At 45.3% G+C, this 15,627-nt stretch overlaps 1 protein-coding gene across 2 annotated transcripts in view; it reads right to left on the reverse strand.

Moving 5' to 3' along the window:
* Positions 1-1,325: 1,325 nt before the first annotated feature.
* The window catches only part of URB1 (URB1 ribosome biogenesis homolog), a 70,998-nt gene continuing 56,696 nt past the window's right edge, over positions 1,326-15,627 (reverse strand). For both annotated transcript variants that reach the window (XM_063108719.1, XM_063108715.1), the window contains 9 exons: positions 12,485-12,645; positions 11,845-11,956; positions 9,891-9,997; positions 8,655-8,798; positions 7,237-7,346; positions 5,871-6,068; positions 4,395-4,636; positions 3,228-3,827; positions 1,326-2,156 (listed from right to left, as the gene is read on the reverse strand). In XM_063108719.1, the coding sequence (XP_062964789.1) occupies positions 1,975-2,156; positions 3,228-3,827; positions 4,395-4,636; positions 5,871-6,068; positions 7,237-7,346; positions 8,655-8,798; positions 9,891-9,997; positions 11,845-11,956; positions 12,485-12,645 (1,856 nt within the window). In that variant the 3' untranslated portion in view covers positions 1,326-1,974. The remainder of the gene's footprint in view (positions 2,157-3,227; positions 3,828-4,394; positions 4,637-5,870; positions 6,069-7,236; positions 7,347-8,654; positions 8,799-9,890; positions 9,998-11,844; positions 11,957-12,484; positions 12,646-15,627) is intronic.

Below are 15,627 nucleotides of genomic sequence, written 5' to 3' on the forward strand. Positions count from 1 at the left end.
TGAGCTCCAGGGACACAGAGGAGGGTAAGCTGCTAAACACGTGTCCTCACTTCACCAAGCTAAAGCCCAGTTCTGGAGTACTTGTCACTGCTAAATGTAACATATATCTGACTTGTCTGCGTTGTGTGTATTACCCACTGGAGTATAGGCTCCAGGGCAGCAGCTCACTGCAGAAAGAGGGAGCAAAGTTGCTGGCTGGCACTTGGGCACTCAGGGAAGGAAGGGAGTGACCACTGGGCTCCCATGGCTGCCTGGCAACTTCCCCATCCCCAGGGCTCACAATAGGGGATGGGTAGGTGTCACCACTCCAGCCAAGCAGGGGAATTGAATCCCTCCCAGTCATTGGGAACTGAGAACCCAGGAGACAGCTGAGGCCTGGAGCCTGGGATGGGGCCATGGAAACTCACCACTTGCCACCTGTTCCTGTTCCCCCAGAAGCCTGCAGTTCAGGGATATGCCCCAGGTCACTGCCCTTCCAGCCAATGCCCCTTTACGTAAGCTCATCAGAGATGCTTGTAACCAAAGGAATTTCAATAAATGTGCAAGAGAACAGTAAATAAAGTAAGATGACAGCGAACCAGGAAGAGAAGAGAAAGGAAAACATGGCCTTCACTGCAACAGTGCTTGTGTGAATCTAAATGTAGGATTTCAATTTCAGAATATTCTCAGAGAATATTGTTGCGAGGTTTTTTTTGGGGGGGTGGGCCAAAGGACAGGAGAGGTAAATGATCCTTCCTTTTTAGACAACAAGCCCTGTTTGTGGTAAAGGGATATGCAGATAAGCATTACTCTTGCCTTGCTTAAAATCTTGTCATTTAAAATAGAAAAGATTCCAAAGAACACTGGTGCTAAATAAAAGCATAAATGTTTAAGATGAAACCAAGCCATTCTCAGTGCTATGTATATCACAGGGGCAAATAAAATAGCCACCTCCCAAAGGACAGAACCAACCCCCAGGAGTCCAGGGTGTGCGGGAGGGTTTTAAACAAACAGGAGAGAATTTCACCTGTAACATACATGGAATTTCATACTGACTTGTCAGTTATAACAACAACTAATATATACACTTTAAAAGTCAAATTCTGACCTATAAAATGTGGGTCTGTGTGGAATAAAAATAGCCTGTTAATATCAGCAAGCAAAACACAGAAATCTTACAAAAAAATAGACATTTATTAATGAGGTTAAAAAATTCAAAATTCTCTCTTTGAAAACAACTTTAAAAAATACAGAGTATTATCCCAAAGCAGAGGTCAAATCAATTTTAAACTTTAAGGATTTAGTGTAACACACTTTTATTTAATAAATTAACAAGCACTGGCAGAAATTTATTCAAAAAGTCATGCAAAACTGTTATGACTTCTTACAGAAAGAAAATGTTAAATATCTTTGTGATTATCAAAAAATATCTGGAATATTTTTTGACATTTTATTTTATTTATTTATTTTTTTGTCTTTTTCGTGACCGGTAAGGGGATCGCAACCCTTGGCTTGGTGTCGCCCGCACCACGCTCAGCTAGCAAGCGCACCGGCCAGTCCTATATAGGATCCGAACCCACGGCGGGAGCGTTGCTGCGCTCCCAGCGCCGCACTCTCCCGAGTGCACCATGGGGTTGGCCCGACATTTTAGCTTCAATATCCATGAATCCCTTACGCACTCAGAAGTGTCACCTCAACTTGAGGTATTTCCTTTGAAGAGTGATGGAACCCCTGAGAAGAGGGGTCTTGCCTACCTGAACACCTACCTGATGGGCCTCATGACCCAGACACACCCCATGCTCCCTGCAGCACTGATGGCTTGGTACATGGAGTCTCTTGCATTTATTATTTACTGGTCAGTTAAATAAAGTCCTTACAACTTTTCTTATTGGGGAACTGAGTCAATGTACAGAACATGTCATTGCGCATGTCTGGACATCTTTGACTCGACCAAACCTCTAGAACCTGGTGCTCAAGGCACCAGCTGGCAGGGCATTAGGCACCTGAGGCTGAGGTGGCGACATCCTTGCAGAGCACAACAATGGCCTCTTCTTCACCACATGGCGCATCCTCCGCGGCATCACAGATCATTTGGACGTGGGTTAGAAGGGTGTCTGGCCGCTGGGCCCCCAGCCAGATGTCCTTAATGTACAGAGACACCAGGAATGCTGCAGATGCTGAGGAAGGGTGGGACGACAAGGCCATTAGGATGTACACCCCTCAGCTGGAGAACCAGCTGTCCCGCCCACAACATGCCGTGGCTTTGCTGGGCACCAGGTAAACTGCATCATACACCTGTGGCAACCTGAGGTGAGCACACTGGTAAAAAAAAGTCTATTTTGCCTTGGCTAACTTTTGCGTTAATCTTTTTTAGTTCATTTAAAAATGGATCTTTCTTCTGATGAATGTGTGTGGCTCATACCCAAAAAACTACTACAAGCCAAGACTCTTGGTTCTGACCACACATACCAAGAACCGGAATTCTGACAACCTCCTGGAATCATTTCATATCATTTCCTCAATGGCATGGATGAAGAGGAAAAGAGAAGGTTTTACAGGCAAAAAAGACTCAATTTCCCAACAGCAGCAAAAAAAAAAAAAAAAAAGGAGTAAAAAAAGCAGTCAAGAAAAAGGTCACCCCAGCTACCAGGTGAGTTCACCTGCCCAGGTTGCTGGCCCTTCCCCCTGCCAGCTTCCCTCAGCAAAAGGAACAACCTCCCAGAGGGAGGAAGCCACACCCGCTGCCCTCGAGTTCTCCTACAGCCACTAAAAGCCAGTGCTCTTCATTCACTCACCCACACATTCACACCTTTAGCACCTGCTAAATGCCAAGTACATAAACTGTGTGTGTGCCTGTGTGGACACATATATAAGTGCGTGTGTGCACATGCTCACACGCACGCACACGCATCTGGCTATGATGTGGAACATTATTCTTCACCTGAGTAGTGGTCAAAAACCCTACTGCTCAGCAGTGGGGGAAGAGCTTCTGAGGGGGACCTTTCTCCACCTCAAACATGATTGTCACTGTTTCACCTGAAAGCTGAGGCAAAGACTTCCTCTCCCTTCACATTCAGTGCCAAATGGCAAGCTCTCTGCAGCCCCCATTATTGTGGTAAGGAGCCATCTCAATTCCTAATCAAAATACTGAGTTTCTGGCAGAGGCCCCAGGCTCCAAGGAACAGAAGCTCGCCGGCCCCCCAAATCCACTCAGGTACTTCAGTCTCCAACCAAAGAGCTCGCCTTACCTTGCGCAGCTCCATCCTTCTCTTCCAGGGAGGAGCGGCAGAGGGCCTCTACAGCCAGGTGCAAGGGGCTCCTTTCTATGCCCTGGGCCACCATCAGCTGTAGCATGACTGTGTTAAACAGGCAGGCCACATCTTGTGCAGGCCCTGCTAGCCTCTCGGCATCACAGAACCAGCTGTACAACTTGAATATGGCACTTCTCACGGCACTGTCCCTAAGAAGGTCAGCCACAACCACCGAGTGTGGCAAAATGTGGCTCTTAAGCCAGCCAAGGAGCCCTGCAGCCTCTACCCTGCCGAGAGGTTGCTCGGCCACTGACCGCAGCACCCAGCTGACCACCAGAGAGGTGGTGGCGGACATGGGGCTGGGTGCCCCACTCTCCAGATTGGCCCCATCCACAGGGTCCTGAGCAGGTTCAGAGCCAGGGATCTCTGGCCCCCAGTGGGTGAATATGGAACTTAGGAGGCCCTTGCACGTCTCCAGGCTGGACGCCTTCAGCTCAGGGTCGGCTGTCTCCTCTGCCTCTCCAGGCCGCCTCTTTCGGCCCCGGGGGCCCTTGGCTCGGGCTGGCATGACAGGCTTATTCTTGTCCTTGAGCATTTCTGTTAAATGCACAGTGAGAAGAAAGGCAGTGAGACTGGTGTCCCTCCGGCCCACACATCCAGGTGGTGGTGGGGGAGGGGGCAACTTACATGTCCTGAGCACTTGGCACTGCACCAATAGGACAGGCTCCTACACTGGGAGCACAGTCAGTGCTCAATATTTTACTGTGACTGTCATTACTGTTATGATGAACTCATCAGTCCTCACAACCATGAGGCAGGTGCCATGATTATCCTTACTGACATGTGGGGAAAGACAGTTGCATAAGTGGCGGTGTCAGAGATTGAATCTAGGAGTTCTGGCTCTAGTTTGTTCTTTTGACCCCACACTTCAGGACAAGGTGGGACAAGCAGCTGGGAGCTACCCCCAACCCCTTTACAGGTAAGCACCCTGACAGGCAGGTTAAGGGACTTATCCAAAAGCAAAAAGCTACTAAGTGGCCAAGTTGGAACTCAAACCCAGGTCTCCCATTTCCCTCTCTGGGGCTTGAAGATGGACATGCCCCATCTCTAAGTGTCAGCTCTGTAAATGCTGCTCAGAGAAAAGGCTGGGGCTCTGGCACTCACTCATCAGCTCCCTGACTTGGCACTTCTCAACGGCTGCTCTCAGGTCTTCTTGGAGCCTGATGTCCCTTTCGATGAGGCTCCACTTGTGCAAGAGGACAAGGACATCCTTGGTGGAAAGCACTGTCTCGTTCACGGTGAATCGGTTCATGTCCTTGAAGGCCTGAATGACGGTGGTCCGGTACTTCAGCACAGAGTCAAGTGTCCAGAAGAAGTTGGTTAGCTGGGCGGAGGCCAAGGTGGGCCTATACAGGAGCCAACGTTACAGACTGAGCAAAAGCTGCCTCCTCGTCCTGGCAGCCCAGGATATCACACACCCAGAGGTGCAAACGGTCCATCCACGAACCAGTTTCCCTTTACAACAGACACAGGGTGTGGGCCCCCAGTGCACAGAGCAGGAAAAAGCAAGCCACTGGGCTGAGGCAGAAAGAAGACATGGAATCTGACCTCTACCTGGAGGAACAGAAATTGCTTTGGAAACCTCAGGTAAATGGGCAGCCAAGCAGAGAAAGAAAGAGGACCAGGGTGCCAGGACCTAACAGATCTCCAACCCTGGACTGCTGAGTCCTCTTACCTCATCAACTGTCAGACTCAAGTGAAAAAGGCCCAGGAAGGCCCGGGGACAGCACCACCACCCATGACCACAACCAGGAGGTCACCAGGTTATTATTATTTTAAATCATTATTTTAAATAGTAATCAGCTCTCAGACATGAAAGTGGCTTCTGACCACCCCAAAATAAGGAACATGACTATCCAGCATTGACTTAACAGGAAAACATAAAACAAGATGCCATGTTCTTTATCAAGAAATTTTTCACTTGGAGATTAAAATCTCTTTGCTATCAATCTTCCCGTTCCTGTTTCCTCAGTTCTCAAGTCAGAAATATGAGTGAACACTGTATTTTCTATAGCACACTGGAATCTGAGGAGAATTTAGCTTTCTTGTGGAAACCAAGAGCATGATTGCAAAGGACCAGATGAAAATACTGAAATAGTCAAAAATAATTCATGGAGAAGTGAGTCTTCACGTGCTAATGAAGCAAGTTGGGAATACCTTCTCTTAGGCTAAGGTGATGGAAAATATGTTCTTCCTACAAAATATTGCTTTATTTGAGTGTGTGAATCAAAATATCAAGGTAGACAGGTTGCCTGCTAAAAATGACCTCGTGTGACACATTTTAGGTTTTTAAAGGTGTGCTAAGTACGCAGGGCCTTGACAAGGAGCCGGACAAAGTTGAAGTGGAAGGAAGAAAAGAGCTAAAATAGATGTCCTGTTGCCATCTCACCCAACACCAGTGCTCTGATCCAGTTCCCACCAGGCCACAGCCCAGAGTCCACCTGTGGAGTTGTGACTGAGATGCACTGTCCACACGTGACAGAATAAATGGTAGCATCAGCTAACAAAGCCTCTAAAAGGCACGAGAGGTCAAAGCCTCTAAAAGGCACGAGAGGTCACCCTTGGTGGGGGAGGGCTCACCTCAGGTGCTTCGGGAGCTCCACGAGAACATAAAGGAACTCGTTGACCAGGTGCAGGGCCAGCAGTTTGGGAGGCTCCCGAGGGCAGGGCTGGTGACGAGGCCGGCTCTCCCTCTCCACCCCCTTGTCTCCCAGGTTGGTCACCCACAGCGTGTGCAGCAAGGAAATCACGTTAGAGAGCAGCTGAGTCTCCAGAAACCTGAAACCAAACACGGCAACTTTTAGTCTCTGCCACAGCCTTTTAATGAGACCAGTCTGCCGGAGGTGGGGTGGGTGGGAACTGGCAGGACAGAACATGACGATGGTGGTTAGGCAGCCCTGCTCTAATAATTCTGTCTGCTCACCCCTCAAATGAGCACGTCCTCTAAGTAAGAACAGGGTGCTTGCTACACAGACACAGCTTCAACACAGGACGAAGCCCCACACTCCTTTCTAACCGGCGACTGCCCTAAGGCCCTCCAAGAATTCTGAAGCCACTGCACTACAATAATAAAAGCTGGTCTGTTCATGACAACAGTTCTATTTCCAAAACATAAAAATAAAATAAAACATAAAGTTATTAGCCAGAAACAGATAATTAGCCAATTATGCCTTTCACAAATCTGGAACAGTCTTGAAGCTGATGTCCAAAGACACAATCCAGATTTGTATGTATATTACTTTCTTTTAGAGACATTTTAGAAAACATGTTTTTTGAATGCACATAAGGACCTGGATACCGCTGGGTTTATTACAGGAGTTAGATCTTTGAAAGACAGAGCCCCCCAACCAAGTGCTGTCTGTAATAAGGTCTTCACCTTTTCAGACAGCCTTAAACTCAGGAGGAAAAGATGATCAGGAATCACAATAAATCATCAACTCCAGCCCCTTGACGCTGCTCCTCCAACAACTCATCCCACAGCACCAAGACCCTGTGCTGAAAGGAGAGCCCTGTAACCCACTGGGACTTCAATGAGCCTTCCTCAAACTAGGGGCTTCTTGTTTCCACCTTAAGTTGGCACTGCAGTCATTAAAGCCCTAGATGACAGGACACTATATAAGACCATACTAAGCTGGCCAGCACACCAGGGGAGGGTCTGGCCTGCAAGTAACTGAAAGGCTGATGGAGCGTCTGCCAGATGTAAACAGTAGCTGGTGTCTGTCATCCACAGCAGACAAGAAACACTCAACGATTTAAACAGAGGAAAGCCATTTTGGTATTCCCAGGAGCTGGATTCCCAGGCACATGGTGCCACTAGGGGACACTGTCATAGGGCATGAATATTACTGGACACTTCCAGTGGATACTAAAGCTGGTGGTATGCATCACTGTCTCTGCTCCACCCTTTTCCCACCTGACACACGCCTGTCATGCAAAAGGTGCTTACTTGCTCTCAAGGATGTGTAAAATCCAGGTTAAAAGGCTATAGTCCCGTATGATTTCATAGGCAGATTTGGCAACCTGGGCAACATTCTGTAGAATCTCCAGAATCCAATTCTGAAAACCCAAAACAAAAAGTTACTCTTCAGTGGGAAAACCTAATTTATTTGATGGAAGGAAAGCTTTTTAAATGTAACGGTGCACTACAATTCCAGGGGCTGCTGCAAGTGAAGTTGGCTTTGCTACAACTGTCACAGTGTTGGCCGTATAGGAATGTGCCCTTTCCCACAAGTGACAGCCAGAGCACACAGCCTTCCACAGCAATGACTGGCCCCCAAGGATATCCAATTCCACTAATCCATCACAAGGAACCAACCCACAGGCAAAGATGCACCACAGAAATCAAACGACCCAGACCTGCAGCAGCCTGAGCTGGGAGAGAATGCAGGCCCATTTCTAGGCTGGAGAGGACCTGCGGGCAGTCCGCTTTGTCTCTCTGACTTACCACCTAGAAAGGAGGACATAAAACAGGGCTGCTTCCTGAACTGTTAATTGGGTGCTTCAGAATTCTCACATGCCGGCTGGCTGGTTAGCTCAATAGGTTAGAGCACGGTGTTGATAACACCAAGGTCAAGGGCTCAGATCCCTGTACTGGCCAGCCACCAAAAAAAAAAAAAAAAAAAAAGCAATTCTCACATGCCATGAAAAATGAAAAGCTACCATACTTAAATTTAAATTCAGATTCTTCAAATATGCTTCTTAGTCCTGACTCACTCCTATTTACTCACATTTTACATAATATCAGGAATAAAAGCCAACCGAAGCTAGAAATCAATCAAAATTCCAAAGGCTTTCCTATAACTTCTTCTAACTCCCCCTGGTATTTGGAAATCACACACGTCAGCTCTCAGTTCTTGGGGCTAGAGCTAGATGCACAGAGTCCCTGAGCAGCCTCGCCAGGCAGTCAGCATCGGCTCCTGACTCATGTCTGCCTGCTCAGTGTTCGTGCCTGCAGCATCTGCACATTGATGAAACCCCAGGGCTTAAGAGTGCTTCAGACACAGTACCTCAGTAGCATATGACAGAAATTTGTCTCTAGACTTTTTGGCCAGTTCCTAAGGCTCATGAGTATCAATAAATCCCTCCCTCAGGATGGCAAAATAAAGAGGCCTTCATATCAGCCAAGGGCAGTCACCAGAGGACAGACGACACTGGGTGTCACAACACTGCGCCACAAGTGAATCAGCCTGCACTCTCTGCAGGCAATGGGACAGGCATTACAGTGTCTCACTTTCCCAATGGAAAGCCAGGTTCAGGTTGGTTGTGTAGGCTGGGATTAGAATTCACATGGAGTTGACTTCCAACTAAACCTTGAGAAAGAGCACAGACCTTTCAACCTCAAGCAAACTTGCAGACCCCACTCACCTGCACCACTTCGTCACACAGCGGGCTGTTGAAGAAGGACAGGATGATGTGGAAGACCCTTCGCCTGGCAAGCAGCTCGTAGCAGTGCTTGTCACGAATCCCCTGTCGCAGGATTCCAAACACCCATTCCTGTTCAGTTTTTTGCTGTAACCCATGCAAATAAGAAACTATAGTTAAAAAAGTTAAAGTTGAAGCCCTCTGATCTGCCAACTCCTCAGACACCATCATTTTCAAGTGGGGGCAAAGAACACAACAACCCTGACCTCCATCTCTGATTCTGTTATTAAAAATCCTTGGTCTCATCTCTGATTCCATTTTTTCAGGATAGATAGAAGTAAAGGACTAAGTCAAGTTCAAACACTGAACTGTGTTAAATCAGGCAGGTGTTCGGGCCAACCCTGTGGCTCACTCGGGAGAGTGCGGTGCTGGGAGCGCCGTGGCACTTGGAGCGCCGAGGCCGCGAGTTCGGATCCTATATAGGGACAGCTGGTGTGCTCACTGGCTGAGAGCAGTGTGAGCGACACCAAGCCAAGGGTTACGATCCCCTTATCAGTCCCCCCCCCCCCGCAAAAAAAACCAGGCAGGTGTTCTATAAAAGAATATTTAATATTTAACCCAGTGATTCACTGAGAAAATACCACAAGAATGCCATAAAACTCAGGACTCTGAAGTAGTTTTTTTTTTTAATTGACACATAACTGTCTGTATGTATGGGACACAGTGTGATATTTTGATACAGGTATATAATGTGCAATGATCAAATCAGGGTAATTAGCACATCCATCACTTCAAACATTTATCATTTCTTTGTGCTGGGAACATTCAAAATAATCTCTTCTAGTTATTTGAAAATATACAAAAAACTGCTGTTAACTACAGTCACCCTAGAGTGCTACAGGACATTAGAATTTACTCCTATCTAGCTGCAATTTTGTATCCATGAAGCAAACTCTTCCTATCCCTCTCCCCACTTCACAGCCTCTAGTAAACCTCTATGAAGTAGAGTTTCTAAGGTTTGAGAAGCTATGTAAAAATTAACACACGGAATAGGAGACATTGCTACACACGAGCCTGTGTAAACTGCTAGTTTTCACGACCTTCTTGCTCTAGCACAGCTGTGCCATCGCGTCAGCTGTGCAGCAAACAGAATTAATGGGGAAATAGCAGAAGGACAACAATGCTGAGTCATCCAATTCAGGAGTCTTCTAGGGACCTTGGGGACTTGGGAAGCATTACCTCAAAGTCGGAGCTATAGAAGAACTGGTAGAAGCCTGGCACCTTGTCCATATTCAAGTACTCGTGTGACAGCAGGAACTTGTTGATCTTCAAGTACATGTGCTCCTCTGGAACACAGGCAGACAGTCACTACAAGAGGCACCAATAGGGCACCCAGCGGTATAGGTATCCAGCATAAATCCCTGTCCCTTTGGAGCTTTTGTACCCTTCTCCAGATTGCTGGTTCTCTAGAATTAGAATACAGTTAGACACCTCAGTTCTACACTGCACGCAGGCTTTCTCTCAGTTAGAAACCCCTGCTCTATGTCAAGTACTTCAGAGTTGTCACCCCGTACCCCAATTATCATCCTAGTGCATAAGCTCAAATCAGCTGGTGGGTAGAGTGGTCTTGGTCATGCACATGACAGCACAGGGCTAAAACCACACCCATCAGCCCCACCTGCCCCCAGCCTCCCACTGAAAGGAACTGTCATAGCAAGGGAGGCTCAGACATCTACTGGGTTCCTTGGCTCTGGAATACAACAAAGCAGAGGAGGACACACACACCCTTCCTCCTCCCACTTCCCACCCCTGGATCACCGACTCCAGTCTGTCCAGCCTATGACCACTGCTGTCCTACCACACCCCACACCAACACGAGAGCCGATGGGGGGCCAGAGCTATACCCAGGCAGCACAGAATAGATGGGAGGCTAGAACCCAAAACACTGTGGTCTTTGCTGTATTTTCACATAACAGGATTTTTTCTTGAGAGTCTGCAAACAGTTATTTTCATTCCTCCTTAAATTTCCAAGGCAAGGAAAAACCATGTAATAAAAATGATATGGAAGCAGATGAAAATCAGATCTAAATTCTAATAGCAACTTGACTACAAACCAACTATGGGGCCTCAGACAAGCTACTCAACCTTGGGATCCTCGGTTGGGGTGTGTGTATAGTGGCTCACATTTCCCTGTCTGAAATGTGACCATGTTACACTAGACCCCGTGGTCCCTGATGGTACTCACATTCTATGATTTTTCTCTCAATAACTCCAAAAAAAGGTCTTATGAGGAACTAACTTCTCCTATGGCTCCCCACTCAGTAACAAGATGGAGCCATGTTCCCATGCCTCGGGTTACACATGCGGAGTGACTCCCAGGCCAAACACTTTCTAGCTAAGGACCCAGGAGCCATGCCAACTCTGGTGTCTCTCAGCGTGGATCGATGATTAATGACAGCAGCTAATGCTGATGGCTGTTTAGTGTGCCAGGCACCCCGTAAGTGCTGTAATGGGCACGATCCCCACTGCCCTCACAGCAATCCTAGAGGTAGGTAGGTGCTGTTTTTCATTTTATGGTGAAGAAACAGGGGCATGGGGAAGTTCGAGGAGTCCACACATTTGTCCCTGCATTACAGTCCCTCGATGTGCACACACCCATGAACATTAGGATCAGCTAAGGTTTTCATTTCAGTCTTATTTGCTTTTACCACAGTTTCATACAACTATAAGCAAAGATGAATATATATCCAAAACTTTCCCCCATCATATGCACTGTTCTGCACCTCACTTTTTTATTTTCTACCCCCTGGATTTCCTCTTTATGGACCCCATAAAGAGGAAGCTCTTTATGGGGTCCATAAAGAGCTTCCTCACACCACCATTTATCTTTTACTTATTTATTGTTTTTGGTGGCTGGCCAGTACAGGGATCCTAATCCTTGACACCTTGGTGTTATCAGCACCAGGCTCTCCCAAGTAAGCTAACCGGCCAGGTCTACGCCACCACTTACTTATTGTCTGCTACTGACGGGTACTTAGGTGCTCCCAATCTTTCACTATTACAAGCACTGAATGACCTTAAATATGTCATTTCTCATAGATGTGTGATCTATACCTGTGGGATTAATCCTAGAAGTAGACTTGTTCAGCCTCAGTTTTTCAGATTCTCCTCAACATAATTATATCAGTGGTACCTGGTTTCAAAATTTGCTGGGCTGCTTTGGCAATGAAGAGAGCCAAGGTAAAAGTGAGTCTCATGTTCTGAGTTTGAATCCCATTCCGGACTACATCCAACAGGTAAAGTAGCTTAAAAATAGGGAGAAAAAAAGAAAGAAAGATGAGGATTTTCAGAACCGTGATCGGGCTTGTCTTATGCAGCTGAACTACAGCTCTGCAGGACGTGGGTTCCTCATATCCCAGGGACAACCAAAGATGACACTCACAGTAGTGGACTCCCTATTTGCCACCATCTCAGGGATGCTTTTTGTTTTGCTGCTCTACCAGCATGGGGTACAGGTTTCTGAGGTTCAGCTGTCGTGGATAACAGCTACCTTAACCACTGAGTTTAGACCAAAGAAATAAAATCATTTTGTCTACACACGAGAGCATTTGTAAGGGGAAACCTTTTCAACTTCCCCAGGGGGTTGAGGATCAAAGGCAACCTCCTGCATCACCTCCTAAAGGGACAGACTTTTGATCTTTAGCAGAGGCTTCCTGGCAACACATACCTCATGTTCCTCAGGAAATCCTTCTACTAGACCAGGTGGACAGCCAGCTCTCTGAAGCCCACCAGGTCACCCTCAGCCCTGTAGAACGTCCCCTCTTCCTACTCACCTGGGACTGCTCTCGGAACCGTGCTCCCTCCAGGTGCGAGTAGTAGGCCGCCAGGATGTAGTAAGCTGCGGCTCGCATCTGGGGGTCATAGCTGCTGAGGGCCACGACAGTTAGGCCTAGAGCATTTGAATCCAAAAATTTTCGACAATCCACCACAAATTCTACAGGAAATAAAATATGGCATTAAACACACACAGTGTAATTTCATGATTCTTATTTAACCTGGAGTATTAAATCTCCTTTTGCATCTTTCCAATATAAACTACATGTGCTGGATACAAGAAATGCAAGTCTCTCCAGCTCCCCCTAACTTCTGCTTAACTTGGACAAGAGACTATCTTCGCTTCTGTGGTGATGATTACCATGGCTTCAGTTTCTAAGATGCTTCTACATCCTAACCAGGATAATTTAATTACTTCTCACAAACACCCAATGAGCCAGAGAAGAGCACAGGTGATACCAAGACCCCCTGCTGAGATGCCAGCATGCCAGAGGCCTGGGGAACACAGCTGGGAACCAGCAGAGAAAATCTCCTCCTGGTTCCTCCCTGTTCAGCTCACTGCCTCGGGTTCCTATCTATAAGTGCCACTGAGGAAAACACAGAAAGTGTTGGAAGTAGGGAAATTTAGCAGGCGCAAACCAGTCTGACAAAGGATTACTTACATCTACTATGCAACTCTAGTTCTTTTCCAAACAAACAACAAAAATCTCACAGACGAAGGGCTCACCAAGCTTGAACAACACCTACAGTGGAAAGGGGCTGCTGGCTGATATACACCCACCATCCGTGAGGCCTTGGTAAGCTTACTATCCCTCCAGAAGAGGATTAGACCAAGAGAGAGAGGTCAGATACATGGGGGACCCACCTTACCACTTAAAGGGCTTGATTTCCACTAATAAAATTCAGGACACTTTACTCTTTAAGAAAACCCTAGGCCTTTTTACAAGATACACATTGTCAAGAAGAACCTCAGAATACAGATAGGTTACCTTGTTTAAAAATGATTATCTGGTCATGATAATTACCCACATGATGTTCTTTAAACTGAGTGACCAGTGACATGATTAAATTAGGAACCAAACACAAGCCAGCTGAAATGACTACCCCAAATGAGTGATTTTGGAATACACTATCCATAAAAGATAGACCATCAATAACATTTTTTACAAGTTAGAGGAATGATTGAGCATATTAAGTAGAGACATGGAAGATATAAAAATCCAAACCACCAAGCTTCTAGAAATGAAAACATTTTAGTCTCAGATGAAAAAATGCACTAAATGGGATTAACAGTAGATCAGACACCACAGAAAAAAAGATTAGTGAATGCAAAGATAGTAATAGAAACTATCCAAACTGAAACACACAGAGAGGAAAGTACTTAAAAAACATGGAACAGAACATCAGTGAGCTGTGGGACAATTTCAAAGAGCCTAACATATCTGTAAACAGGGGTCCTGAAAAAATTTGAAGAAATGATGGCCAAAACTTTCTCAAATTGGACAAAAAATATCAACCTACAGAGCCAAGAAGCTCAATGGACCCCAAGCACAAGAAACATAAAGAAAATCACATCAAAACACATCATAATCAAATAGCTTGAGACTGGTGATAAAAAAAAAAGTCTTAAAAGCAGCCACATAACACACAAAGAACAGATACGAATGATGGCAGATTTTTTGTTAGAAACAATGCAATCCAGAAATCAGTGGGACAACATCTTGTAAGTACTGTAAGAAAAAAACTTGTCAACCTAGAATTTTTATACCTCATGAAAATCTTTCAAAAGTTGAGACTTCTTTTCAGACATTAAAAAAGCTAAACTGGTCACCAGAAGACCTGAACTATAAGAATTCTTAAAGGAAGTATTTTTAGGCAAAACAAAAATGACATCAGGTAGAGAAACCTGGATCTACTCAAAGGAATAGAGAGAACCAGAAATTGTAACTCTACGGTAAATATGAAATATCTAAATCTCTTTAAAAAATAATGACAACTTGAAGCAAAAATAATAACACACTGTGGGGTTACAGGGTGGCAAAGTAAAATGTATGATAAGAACAGCACAAAAACCAGCAGGGGAGAAATGGATCTATACTGTTGTAAGGTTTTTATATTATACATGAAGTGTTGTCATCTCACTTGAAGACAAACTGCAATAAATTGAGGATGTACACTATAAACCCTAAAGCAACCATTGAACACACACACACAGTTATAATAAAAAGCCAACGAAGATGATAAAATGGAGTAACATCAATAATCACATTAAATACAAATGGTGTATAAACCAAATTAAAAAACAGCGATGGTCACATTAGATGAAAAGCAGAACCCAAGTACACACTGCTTACAAGAAATCACTTTTAATATCAAGACACAGATTAAAAGTGAAAGAATGAAAAAGAATAATCAGATGACTCGTGGGCTCCAATAGCTTATGGACTAAATTTTTAAATTTTTTCATTTCTAATAAGTGACTATTTTTGATTGGGGGGCAGGTGACCCAAAAAGCTATAAAAGCATCAAACTGTGAATAAAATTATATTGTTTTAAAAAAGATGAGATGTATTTAAGAGACACCTACAGACTACATAATAAATACACGTAAATGGAATACATATGGGAAAGATAACAGTCTAAACACTTAATATTACACTCACTGAAAACAGCTAGCACTCAGCTGACTGGGATAATTTTAGTAGTCACTGACTTTCTAAAACAAATGAACTTTCCACGTGTCCATGAGGAAAAGTCAATTTCATGTTTCATAGTCATCTCTGCTACTCTATGGAAGTCTTGGCTTTTTAACACTTATGGAAAAGAGCTGCCCTTGAGATGTTGAAAATATAATAGGCTATTTAAAAATAGTTATAAATACCATTCTCTTTGTTTCAAGAACCTTATTGGCAGCAATTGGCCTTCCAATAAACTTTCAGATTAAATGGCTTAACCAGGACAATATCAAGGATTAAAATAAAAAGCACCCCACTTTTAGGGGCTATAAGCGGCAGTGCAACTGTGCTGTTGGAGCATCAAGAACTCTTCCTCAAGCCTCCTCTTCCACAATATTCCCGAGGCCTGCTGTCGGGTAAGGCTTCTCCCAGAGAGCAGTCAGGGGGGACTATGCTCAGAGAACTGC

This window comes from Cynocephalus volans, chromosome 1, assembly GCF_027409185.1.
Source record: "Cynocephalus volans isolate mCynVol1 chromosome 1, mCynVol1.pri, whole genome shotgun sequence".
In the NCBI taxonomy this organism is placed as follows: domain Eukaryota; kingdom Metazoa; phylum Chordata; class Mammalia; order Dermoptera; family Cynocephalidae; genus Cynocephalus; species Cynocephalus volans.